The sequence below is a fragment of the Podarcis erhardii genome (assembly GCF_964252035.2).
Source record: "Podarcis erhardii genome assembly, chromosome: 4".
Lineage (NCBI taxonomy): Eukaryota > Metazoa > Chordata > Lepidosauria > Squamata > Lacertidae > Podarcis > Podarcis erhardii.
In genome coordinates this window covers 67,986,416-67,999,567 of record NC_138508.1, presented here as the reverse complement: position 1 = coordinate 67,999,567, position 13,152 = coordinate 67,986,416, and the positions used below count along the sequence as shown (strand labels likewise).

Below are 13,152 nucleotides of genomic sequence, written 5' to 3'. Positions count from 1 at the left end.
GAGAGCAGTAGTTGCTTGAATTAACAAATAAGAAAGTTTTGAGAAGATACATGCTAGATTAAAATTGATTAATCATTGAGAAGGGGATTGTAAGAAAAACCCTGGGGCCTAATTTGAATAATTCATTCAGGTGAGGGTCATATGCCTTGTCAATCCCAGCAGGTATATAACAGGAAGACCCGGCCTGGTGCTTTGGCTCTCATAGAACAGTAGCAGCCTGCGGCCTGCCCAGCTTCTAGTTCTTATGCATTTTTGTCATTTAAGATTCAGTCGATAGCCGTGATTGCTCTCTGTACAGTTTTCAAAAGAGGCTGCCTGAACAGTTTTATATTTAATATTGGACCATTGTGAGGTCTAAGTCAAGGTGACTGGAAGGGATCATAAAGGAACCAAGATGTTACAGAAGTCTTTTCAGACTCAATGAGCCATGAGGACATTTACATAAAGCCATCTCACTCACTGGTACTTCTCTCATCCCCAAACTATTATTTTACTTATTTCATAAAATTTAAACACAGCTTGATCGTAACCCCCCCCCAAAAAAACCCCACAAAAACAAACACACACCCTCTCAAAGCAGTTTACGGAAAGATAAAACAATAAAATCAATGAAAATTTGAAACCATATTTTAAAATGTTCAAAAGTTACAATACTTTTGCTATCCCCCCGCCATTTCCTGTCCTGCCATTAAGTATGTCTCTTGAGTCTCTTCCTTGGTCATCATTTCATTGAAACTGCTCTTACAAAATGCCTAGAGATTTTCTTCTAGGAAAAAGTTAAACATTATACTAGACTCTTAATTTATAGAATAGATCTGTTACATATTATAGGTGGTGTTATTGACTATTTTCTCATTTGCAAAGTGCTGGGCATCCCTGTTCCAGGAAGCCACTGATCTGTGGCACCACAAACAGTATTTTATCTTGCAGTAGTGGCGGGTGGGGCAGGACTGTGCTGCAGCTTCCCAGTGCTGTGTGTTGCTGCAGGTTACTGAGATGGTGAGGGGGCAAGGGCTTGGTACAGTGCAGCAACAAGAGTATGAGCTTATTCCCTGCTGCATCATACAGTGTTGGGAGGCCAGGTCAGCGACACAACTCATCCCATGCTGCTCTACTAGCTGCTACTGTTCTATGATAGCCAAAGCACCATCAGCCATAGGCTCTGTTGGTTAGATGTAATTCCTTTTACTCTTAATGTGATTGCACCTTTGTTTCTGGAATGGAATTAGAAAAGGCATAAGGATGGCATGTTGTGTGGCTGTTCTTGGGCCCAGCCTGAACTCCCAGCATCTCCAGGTAGGATTGTTCCCTGTCAAAAAAAAACCAAGAGCCACTGTCAGTTACAGTAGACAGTACTGGCTGGAGTGGACACAGTACAGTGGTACCTCAGGTTACAGACACTTCAGGTTACATATGCTTCAGCTTACAGACTCCGCTAACCCAGAAATAGTACCTTGGGTTAAGTACAGTGGTACCTCAGGTTACAGACACTTCAGGTTACATACGCTTCAGGTTACAGACTCCCCTAACCCAGAAATAGTACCTCAGGTTAAGAACTTAGCTTCAGGATGAGAACAGAAATTGCGTGACAGTGCAGCAGCAGCGGGAGGCCCCATTAGCTATAGTGGTGCTTCAGGTTAAGAACAGTTTCAGGTTAAGAACAGACCTCCAGAATGAATTAAGTTCTTAACCCGAAGTACAACTGTATAGAACTGTTTCCTATGTTCCTATATTGTGGCGTATGCTGTGGAATGGGTATATTTTTAAAGTCATCAATACAGATAACCTAAAACTGCCGCACTAGGGATGGTATTGGTTCCTGGTGCCATAATGTTATGGGCTGGATTCAGGTGACTCTGCAGCTACAGCACATCTTGAAAGAAGAGGCTTATAATTATTGTTAATCTGTTTAACCACAGCAAACAAACCTACTTGCTCTTATTGTGATATAATCAATATTTTCACCTGACTGGAAATAAACTAAAGGATTGTCATACTATTCATTCTTGGTGGAGAGGGGAGAAATGCATTTTCAGAAGACTCCGTTTCTACAAAAGATTCCTTTTCTACAAAAGCTAGCAAAGGTATTTAGTGTATTGATTGAAAGTAAAGTTCCCAAGCCACCATTAAGTGCCTTTGGGCTCCGTTACCAGAATCAATTTTCCAATGACTTCTTTTCTTTTCCATATGCTACATCTTTGTACGTTGATTCAGTGATGCATATTAGGGCAACACTAAGAATAAGATTCAGCTCAGATCTGAATCTGAACTTTTGGGAAGCCGTCCAATCGGTTCCACATCACACTGTGGCCTGATTTGATTTGTATTTTGGGTCCCAAGCAGCTTTGTTAAGAACAAAACTCTGTTCACTATTATGAGGAATTTAAAAAACAGCTAAAACCTTTCCCCCCTTTCTAACTGAAGTGGATGAACTTCGTAGGCAAATCAACCTTCCCTAGGTCGAATAAGCCAAATTATAAGCAAATACATCCTGGGGCTTGGGAGCTAGAAACCTTGATTCACCTAGAAAACAGAAATGATTTGGGGGAGAACTGAATTAAATTTTCAGCCATGATCACCCCTGAATGAACCCTACCGAATTCTCAGAAGAATAGCTGCAGTAGTTTTTCCTGCAAAGGAAGGTGTTATAGTTTGGGGTGTGTAAAAAATGAGCGCTAATGCCTCCTTTTGTGGGCACCCTTTGTGGGACCGCACACAGCACCCGGGCTCACCAGTTGGATGGGCTGACCCACCTCCCTGTGCTAGTCATTGGGGGTTCCCGCCAAACTCCAGTTAACCTATCAGCGCTGAGTGGAGGCGGGGGTTGTGAAAAGGGAGTCAGTGAAAGGTTGTTTGTGAACTCCCTTACATTGTGGGTATATGGAGTGGGCTGCCTGCATACACAAGAGTCTTGCAGTGCACCCTCCCATATCCCATTCACCCTGAGGAGCCCCAGTTCCCTGGCTGGGGCCTGAGAGGGACACATGCCCAATGCCTAAGCCAAGATCTTCCTACATCTGAAAGGTTTAATAAAGTTGTGGCCATTTTTAAATTCCATAACAAATTGCCACAAGTCATTATTCCTTCTGGTGGTCTCTCAGGGCTGGGGGGTCTCCGCCTGGGCACGCAAAAGGAACCACTTAATCTCACTTAGTGTTTTGTGGGAAATTGGTTTGGAAATTGCAGACATGAGGGACGTGCCCCTGGGTAACAAACCTACTAAACTACCGACAAATAGGTCCAGGAGTGTTGTGCTATGCACCCTTAACATTTGTTGTTCCCAATAAATCTTGCATGTACGTATTTATTGAAATTTGCATTCCTTTTTCTTGTTGATGTTAATATCCTGTTGCTATCGATTTGTTTTGTTTGTATCTTTCTTACAATGATGAATGCAAGTACTATTATTTTCCTTTACCAAATTGTAAAATTGATAAATAGCATTAGATGGAGCCTGAAATCATGCTTGCTGACAGCTATATAATGGCTGCCCTGGAAATAATGGTGGTCTGTACTGTACTTGTGGTGTTATTCGTATTTCTGCAGTAAATTTACAGTTTTCCCAGATGTTTGGCATGCTGACATCATTAGTTTGGTGCTCTGATTCAAATTCAAGTTGACAGCCACAGGGGTCACACAAGTTTATGCAGACAATATTATTATTAAGATAAACACTTTTTTATAATAGTTTGTGATCTATTTTAAATTCTTATGTGGTTTTTATGGTGTATGTATAATTGATGTACACTGCTCTGGTGTGTGTGTGTGTGTGTGTGTGTGTGAGAGAGAGAGAGAGAGAGAGAGAGAGAGAGAGAGAGAGAGAGAAATCGTGGTATACAAGTATTTTTTATAAAATAAATAAATATTAACTTCCAAAGGTTAACAATTGAAGACAATAACTCCTGGCATGCAACCAATTTTAGTTTACTTTATGTAGTTCTTTATTTTAGCTTTTAACCTTCCCCCTACTTAGAGCCTGAGTAGGCAAAAACCCTTGTTTTTCATTTGCAAGATAAAATTGCTGCAATCTTATGCAAAGTTGCCTGGGAGAATGCCCCACTGAACACAATAGGACTTACTTCTTAGTAAACATGCAAACAATTGTGCTGTAAGAATATATAAAGCACATTACAATGCCCAGTACTATTGGAAAGCATATTAGCATTTATTTATTTATTTATTTATTCATTGCATTTGTAGTCTTTTCTTCCTTCCAAAGGAACCCAGGCATATCCAAACACGCTTCCTTGAATGCTTATGAGCAGGTTCATAGAACTGTAGAGTTGGAAGGGACCACGAAGGTCATCTAGTCCAACCCCCTGCAATGCAGGAGTCTTCTGCTCAATGTGGGGCTTGAACCCACGACCCAGAGATTAAGAGTCTACTGCTCTCCCAGCTGAGCAGTCCCAGCATCAGGGTGAGCAGAGTCTGGTTTCCAGACCACTTTATGCAGGGTTCAGCTCACCCTGATCCATAGACTATTGTCAGCGCCCAGCCACTTTCCTGCCCAATGTGAAGAAATTTATGTTAGGGGCAGAGATGGATGTATCTTTTGAGAGTGGACCCAAATCCATATCTGCCCCGAAGGGTGAACGTAACCCTGCATAAAGCAGTCTGAAAACCAGACTGTTCTCTCTGGTCCTGCTCAAGGAATGCTCAAGGAGCATTAAAGGAAGCATAGTTCGATATGCCTGCGAAAACTCCCTCCACAAAAGTTCACAAGGTACTACACTACTGAGCACAAGGAAGCAGTAAGAGAAGTTAAAAATGCTTTTTTTTTCCCACGGGCGACCATATCTATTAGTCCCAGAATCCATAGCACCAAAAGATATTCCGCTAGAGCCTCCAATCATTGCTACCACCTCCTCCTCTATCCAAAAGGGAGTTTCTTCACTTTAACTTCTCTTACTGCTTCTCTGTAAGCAAGGGTATATTTTATCACCTGCCCTAGGACTTTGGGAAAAGGTAGTGACAGGAAGATATCTTGATAAACAATCATTCTCTTCTCTTTTCCCATGATTTTTTTTTAATGCAAACTGTTTAGTGAGTTAGTACGATGAGCTCTTATCTATATTCAGCGAGACTTTACACTTTTTAAAAGAGATGCTAAGGTACATTCTTTTCCCATTCTTAATTAATTTCAAAAGTCCTTAAGGCATTGTGTTTGGTCCTTCATTACATGCACTGATAAGCGTCAGACCAAGACTGTGGTCCAATGTATGTTCATGGGAGAGGCAAATCCCATTGAAATTAATGAGACCCACCTGCAGGTAAGCAGGTCTAGGACTAGACTACAAAGCAGTGAATGCCCCATTTGGAAAGAGTACAAGCCAAAAGATTAGGAAGGAACGTTTATCTATGAAACATTTTAATGAACCCCTTAATAGACTGTGGATTAAAGCAATACAAATCTTTTAGATAACTCTTGTTCTTACCCTTCAGTATTCCTGCCAGATCAATCTGTGAGTGGTACCTTTATCACACTCCTGCATCACAGTTTTGCAGTCAACACAATTCTGTGTCCAATGTCAGTACAATGTTATCACATGATATCCAAGGTCAGCAGACTAAAGTTCGGAACTCTTTTCCCCCTCCCCTCTCTCTGCCAATCACTTGCCAAAGGTGATGTAATTACAAGCTGATCAGGAAAGGGAACACACCATCTACAACACACACACACACACACACACACACACACACACACACACACACAATGTTCAACCATATCTGATTACTCATGTCTTACCAAGCTAATATAGCCTTATTCAGGCATTCTACTCCAGAGTCAAATCAACCCATGATGGCAGGGTGAATACAAGTGTATTAGATCTGCACCTGCTTGTCCTCCATGATTTCGAAGGATAACTTCTGCAGTGAAGAAGCTTTTGTACCTGTGTAGGCACCATGCGTGGGCAACTTACAACCCTGGAAATCAGGCCTCTACAGTGGATGGAGAGCCTACATCAGTAGAAAAGGCTTCCCACTGCAGAACATATCCCTTCTACTCCCTGATGGAGCTAGTGCCTCGGCCACACTGTTTTCTCTCAGGTGATGATTGTATGATGAAATAGAACACCTGATTACAGTTTGAGATTTATGTGTCAAGTAAGAGTACCTGAGACTGCAGCCTGAACAGGCAGATATTGGGAGGCCAGGAAAAAAGAAGGCTTCTATATCTTTAGGTGGGGGGAATGTGGGCTGGCATTTGGATGTCATTGATGTCGGCTGAATACTTCAAGAAACTTGCATGCTTAAGAAGCACTGATCCCACAATAAACATGCGCCTGGAAGTACCTTGATAGCTTCCTCCTCCAGTGGGAAACTTCCACTCGATCCTGGTTCCCTCCATGAATGGAAGGAGCCCTTAAGTTTGTAGAGGGACAAGTCAACTTTTAGCAACAGGGTAAAAAAAAGCAAAGGATTAGATATGCCACATGGGAAGAATTACACAAACATAAATCTAACCTGCAAGCACAGCTACCTAATGTGTTCAATCTTCATATGTGTACGGGCACTTTATTAGGACATATGTTGAAACCACAATGAGCCACTTGCTGACCACACACCACGATCCAATGAAAATACATTGTTTGCACTGTATTCATTAGTGCTAATTTGTATAGGTTTAAATTATTAAACATTAGTTTATACTTCACACACACACACACACACACACACACACAGAAGGGTGGAGTTTAGATGGTCCAACTGTGAGGTGATCCTGCAATTCAGGACATGTTCCCCAAATCCTGTTTAATAATGAACTAGGTTGATAAAATAGTTTTTATCAAACACATAAACTAAGGAATTGTTTGCCTGGCTTAAACAACCTATGAAAAGGCAGCGTTTAATGATAAGATTAGTTAGTAGAAGGAAAATTATTCCAATTGCTTTTGTTGATTTAATACAAAGCTCCAGCTAAACAGACTGTTTTGCTTGCTGTGTTACGCAGCCTGATCCTGTACATCTTTCCTCAAAGTAAATCCCACTGAATTAGCTAGAACCTACTCCCAAGTAAATGTGCAGGGAAATGCAATCATAGGTTCAAATGTGTGTTTTATTCATTACTTTATTCACTCAACTTGTTCAGATACCCAGCAGGAAATGCACTCTGTACCAAAGGAGAAAAATATTAAAACACAAAAACACAAAGTTCAAAGTTCAAAGTTTATTAAATTTGTGAGGTCCATGCCTTTACACAAAATACCATAAAACATTATTAAAAAGATAAACAGTAAAATTATAAAAATAAGCTAAAATTCATGCCATGCTGTCCCAGCAAAGGAAACTACCCAAAAAACCCCACCATACAGGAAAGAAGATACAGCAGCAGGTTAGGAGAGCAATGGGAGGGACCTCACCATTTCATCCAGGAACCATACCCTAGTTTTCATGGCCTTCACCACAAAGACCGCTACCACGTGAGAAATCCGTGGATCAGCGTCCACCAGTAAAAACTTTACTTGGTCCTCAGAGTTGACTATTGATTTGGGAATAGTTTGTAACATCGCATCCCTGAAGGCCGAATAGATGGGACAATACAGCATGTAATGTGTGACATCCTCTTTGGTTCTCATATGACAAGGACATATACGCTGCTCTACTGGGATTTTTGCATATCTGCCTGACAGATAGGCCGTAGGAATGGTTTGAAAACGGGCCATGGTGAAAGCTCTCCGAAGGGTGGGATTGGTAATATTCGCCAAGTAATTGGCGCAGGTTTTGACTGTTTTCAGTCAGGGAAACCAGTGGGAGGACCCTGGGTTCTGTATTTTTGTGATGTCTAACAGGGCGTCTCTCTCCAGGATCCATTCCCGAACTTTGTCCGGGCTCCACAGTTTGAGAGTATTAAACTCCGGTAGGGTGTATCTAACCAGGATCTCAGATAGGTTTTGACGCCAAGTGGTGTTCTTTTGAAGAGATACAAAGGCTTGTTTGGCCAATAAGGTGTTTGAAGTGTTTGCAAGGTTGATGTAAAATCGTAGGAATCTTAAGTGGGCCCTGGCAGATACAGAGGGTAATCCAACCTCCACCCTCAAGAAAGCTGCTGGGGTTCCTTGAGGAAGGCCTAGAATCCTCTTAAGATAATAATTTTGCAAAATTTCAAGCCGTTCCAACAGCCTCTGGTTCCACCCCCAGAGTTCTATCCCATATAACATCTGGGGAATAACTTTCCCAACAAAGGCTCTTAAAGCCGGGATCACCAATTGTCCACCCCGGGTATGGAAGAAACTAAGCAGGACACCAATTGTTCTTCGTGTTAGGATGGTTACAGCCTTAAAGTGGGCTAGCCAACTAGATGTAGCCTGGAATGTAACACCCAGATATTTAAAAAAAGGGCACTGTTCAATCACATGTTCGTCTAAAGACCATCTAAAAGTGTGGCGAGCTCTGGTGAACACCACAATTTTTGAAAAACACAAAAATCCAAGCAGAATTAATAAGGAATCTAAAACCACAACAAGCAGGAGAGATAGCTTTAAAATGCTAAGGAATAAAAACAAATATAAAGCCTGCAAAAACAGAGGACTTAAAAACATTTAAAAGTCGCAGGTTCTAAAAGCCTGAGAGAACAAAAAGGGTTTTGTCTGGTGCCAAAGACACTAAACTCTTCAACACAATGAGACTTGGAAGAAAACATCTACAGTGGTGCCTTGGGTTACAAACGCTTCAGGTTACAGACTCCGCTAACCAGGAAGTAGTACCTCGGGTTAAGAACTTTGCTTCAGGATGAGAACAGAAATCTCGCGGCAGCAGCAGGAGGCCCCATTAGCTAAAGTGGTATCTCAGGTTAAGAACAGTTTCAGGTTAAGAACGGACCTCCAGAACGAATTAAGTTCTTAACCCTAGGTACCACTGTATAGGATTGTGCTGTAAATCTGATGTTTGCTATATTTCCCTAATTTCCTATGTCTAAATAAATTGGAACTGATCTCAGTCGAACTTGATTCTCGCCACTGGTTCAGCCACAGCTTTAGAAGATTTCCGTTTCAATTTGGATTACATCTGCTAATGTGACCTTTTGGGTGGGGGTCTTTCGATCCTACCCCTGGGAGTAATTCTGATTAAACTCAGTGGGGCTTACTTCTGAGTAACCATTGTCAGTCTGCCTGTTTTTAGCATTTAACTAACCACTTCTAAAAGTTTGCTCAAAGTTACAAGTAGAAATGAAGCATCAAAAAGGATGGCCAGTATCTAAAGCATCGTGTGGCTAGTTTTGGGAGCCTGAGGGGGTGCAGTGATGTGGTGTCCTCCTTACACTGCCCTGCCAGCACTCCCCAGAAAAATGTGCCCGGGGCCATCACCCCGGAAACACTCCCATGCTATGTCCCTGCTTTCTACTCTTTCTGAAACAATGAAATTGTACACCAGACTCTGCTTGTCAGATAGATATATTTATAAGAAGTCGTATTTCCAAAGTCTGAGGCTAACAGTTAAAAATTCTACTCTAAGATCTGGTTCACATGTGCACATATCTCCACATTACTCAACATTTCAGGGCCTGCAGCTGGTGAATGAACTGATGCCAATGAAAAGCACTGCAAAAGTTCTACCTGTAGCTTTTGATATATTACAGTGGTACCTCGGGTTACAGACGTTTCAGGTTACATACGCTTCAGGTTACAGACTCCGCTAACCCAGAAATATTACCTCGGGTTAAGAAGTTTGCTTCAGGATGAGAACAGAAATCGTGCTCTGGCTTCGCGGTGGCAGCGGGAGGCCCCATTTGCTAAAGTGGTGCTTCAGGTTAAGAACAGTTTCAGGTTAAGAACGGACCTCCGGAACGAATTAAGTACCTAACCCGCAGTACCACTGTATAGCTCATTCATATAAGTTGCCACTTGATCCCATGCTTGTAAAGTTTGAATGGAGATGTATGAAGCAGGCCTTTGGCTTTGGGTAGCAAATGGTTACTTGTTTGTGCTGCTGGATTGCATCTATATGGTGCTTATCGGTGGCATTTTATATCTTAGCCCCGCTTCAGAGACAAGAAGCCTTATAAATGTTGTTAGATTCCTGAGCCCATCACCCCTGACCATGGGCCATGCTGGCTAGGACTGATGGCAGCTGGAATCCAACAACATCTGGAGAACCATAGGTTCACCATCCCTGCTCTACACAAAGTGTTGCATCAATGAAAAAATGGAGAGAATATTTCTCTTCCTGCCTCCATCCTTTGTCTGTCGTCTCTGTGTAAGTTTGTGAGCAGTTCCTGACCTCTCAGGGCAAACACTTCCTGTAATGCATTAGCTCACAAAGGAAGGAAATAATTTCCACTTTTGTTGCTCAAATGTATTCAGCCAGGACACAAAAACGAAACACTTCAATGCATTCTTAGACTCCTTAGGTATATTAAAGGACGTACGTATGTCAGGAAACAGATACACAGCTTCCTCTCTCCTATTAACACTCAGAATCCAATTTCCCACTTGGCTGATCATTTCGGTTAACGTTTGCCCAACCTGAGAGACAATAGTAAAATAATGATTGATGCAGAAGGTGCAGAGGATGTGCTAGAATGTGCACAGACTTGACAACCTTCACACTCTCCAGTCTTCTTCCCTCAACTTTTCTGAACATGATTTTTAAATTTTTTTAAAAAATGGCTCTCTCATACAATGAAGTACTACCTTCCCAATTGCACTTCAGGGGAGAGGGTGATGCTGTGTGATGCCGACATGTTCTCAGATATTCTTTCATCATGTGCGGACTTTTGAGTGGACTCAGCACTTGACTTTACGGAAAACATGAAAGATATGAGTCACTTTTTGGGGTTGAAAAAGTGTTATCGCAGTTGAACAGTTGAGGCCTTGGGATGAGATGAGACTAAATTTATGTAGCACACAAATATGAATTTCATATTGTTCAGGCTAGTGCCCAGACTCTTCAATGCACACTAAATGTTGCCAGAAGCAGTAAAACTTGTGATTGCCAGCCACAGAAACTGCTTTCTTCTCTTTAGTAAATGGCAGGGCAGATGGCAGCTGGTTTTCTCTCTTTATTTGTCCCTTTGCTATTGGAAAGCATGCCAATAAAAAGCATAGACGATAAAGGGGATGGGTAAATGATACATCTCTGGCCAAAATGTTAAATCTCTGCCCAAAGATAAAATGCTTTTAAAATATACTTTTATTTTAAGCAGTATTGGGTTTTACAGTCATACCTCGGGTTACAGACTCTTTGGGTTGTGTGATTTCGGGTTGCGCACTGCGCCAAACCCGGAAGTACCGGAACGGTTACTTTCGGGTTCCGACACTTGCGCATGCGCAGAAGCGTTAAATTGCACTTTGCGCATACACAGAAGTGCCGAATCCCAACCCGTGCGTGCGCAGACGCGCAGGCCGCAGGTTGAAAATGCTGCAGGTTGTGAATGTGCCTCCCACATGGATCACATTCGCAACCCGAGTGTCCACTGTATTTTGATTTGGATTGATCTTGATTCAACAGCCCAAACAGCCCCCTAGCGTCAAAGTAAAGCATATAAGTATTCCTGGGCAGGGTCAGATTTAGATGAAGAGAGGCCCTAGGCTACTCCACTTGTGAGGCTTCAGCCTATTTAGCCTATACATAAATCCAGCACTGCTGCTTACTCAAACTACAGTCCAGAGCTTAAAGGGGAAAATATGTCAATTTCTACCAAATGCTTTCTAAACTCTTCTAGACTAGTTCCTATAGAAAGGTTATCCCATTGTAACCCTAGTAGTAGTGCCCAGAACTGAATATAAGCAAGGAAACAGCACAATAAAATACCCCATGTCTTATAGTTTGCCTTACACTAGCATATTTCATACTGAAATTATTTGTTGTGTATTTTTAAAAAATTAAACACGACCACTCCTTGAACCTCTAGAAAAAGGTTAGGTTTTTGAGTATCTGAAAGTTCATCCTTTGTTCTAACAACCATGTCAAGAAAGATTTCAAAGAGTTCCCAGGCCCATTTGCTTGGCTCCATCACTATTTTGTTTCAAACTTTTTTTGTGTGCTCATACTTCAATGGCTTTTAAACTTTCCCATTGGGTTCTGCATTGCTCTTTTATTCTGCCTTTTCTGCTGTTTTAGTGTTCCTGATTGTTGTATGTAATTGCTGTTTAAAATTGTATTGTGAGTTGCCTTGGCAGCTCATCAAAAGGCAGGGGATAAATATTGTTGCTAGACAAATAAATATAATGCAACAGCGATGGAAGCAATATTTGATTTCTAAAATGAGGGATGCTGAGACTGATGCCTACCTGGAAATAATACATTTTAACATGGGTCCACAGGGTCCACATAACAGTGAAAAGCAGGTTACACTTACCAGTGAGAGAAGAGCATTTTGCATATGCATGGAGTGGGACACACTGCTATTACTTCACATGTTCCAAGGCCAGCCTGTGGAATTGAGAAATAGATCCTGGAGCTATGCATCTGCCCAAAGTAACCCATGGGAGCAACAGCTAGAAGGATATGCCTTCCTGCATCAAGGATTGGTTGGTTTGCACTACAGTGGACTTACCTATTTGTTAAAAGATTTCTATACTGCCTTTCTCAAAATATAGCAAAGCAGCGCACAACTGTTTTACGACACAACCAGATAATGTGTACATAAGTTATATATTAGCGGAATATATATGAATGCAAAAATGTATATGTTCATGACAGTAGCATACCATAACACATTATATGATTACAAAACAATGCATGGTGCTTGCAAAATGTGCGTATTAGGAGCAATGGGCGTTAAAATGCTGCTGCTAATCTTATCAAATGCCTAGGAAAAGAGAATGTTTGCAGCCAAAGAACCTGTTTTCAAGGTGTCTTGCTTTTTCTTGTGCCTTTTTTATCTGACTCTTGCAAATAAAACATTCCCTCTGCACATGTCCCATTGTGACACACTATCTCCCCCAAGCCCTATCTTGCTACTATGAAAAATAAAAAAGCTAAAATGCAAGCATTTCCATTCTATTCCATCTGCCAGTATTTGACTGGCATCAAATTTGATTTAATTACTTTATATATACAATATGGATGTCTGGGGGGGGGTGTGTCAGAGATGAAAGTTTTAGGTTCATCTTGTTCCACCAGGAAATGAGCAATAGCAAGGGACTTTTAATGTGTTCTCTGCCCAAACATTTAATTCTTTCTTCTTTTAAAAAAGGGAGAAATCTATAT

The 13,152-nt window shown here is 41.4% G+C and overlaps 1 protein-coding gene across 1 annotated transcript in view; it reads right to left on the bottom strand.

Annotated features, from left to right (window-relative positions):
* LOC309340383 (uncharacterized protein) overlaps positions 1–12,329 on the bottom strand; it is a 56,453-nt gene extending 44,124 nt beyond the window's left edge. The window contains exons 1-5 of the mRNA XM_081859143.1: positions 12,299–12,329; positions 10,367–10,463; positions 6,295–6,389; positions 5,265–5,314; positions 1,207–1,309 (exon numbers count right to left, since the gene is read on the bottom strand). Of these exons, the coding sequence (XP_081715269.1) occupies positions 1,207–1,309; positions 5,265–5,314; positions 6,295–6,389; positions 10,367–10,463; positions 12,299–12,328 (375 nt within the window). The 5' untranslated portion in view covers position 12,329. The remainder of the gene's footprint in view (positions 1–1,206; positions 1,310–5,264; positions 5,315–6,294; positions 6,390–10,366; positions 10,464–12,298) is intronic.
* Positions 12,330–13,152: the final 823 nt, after the last annotated feature.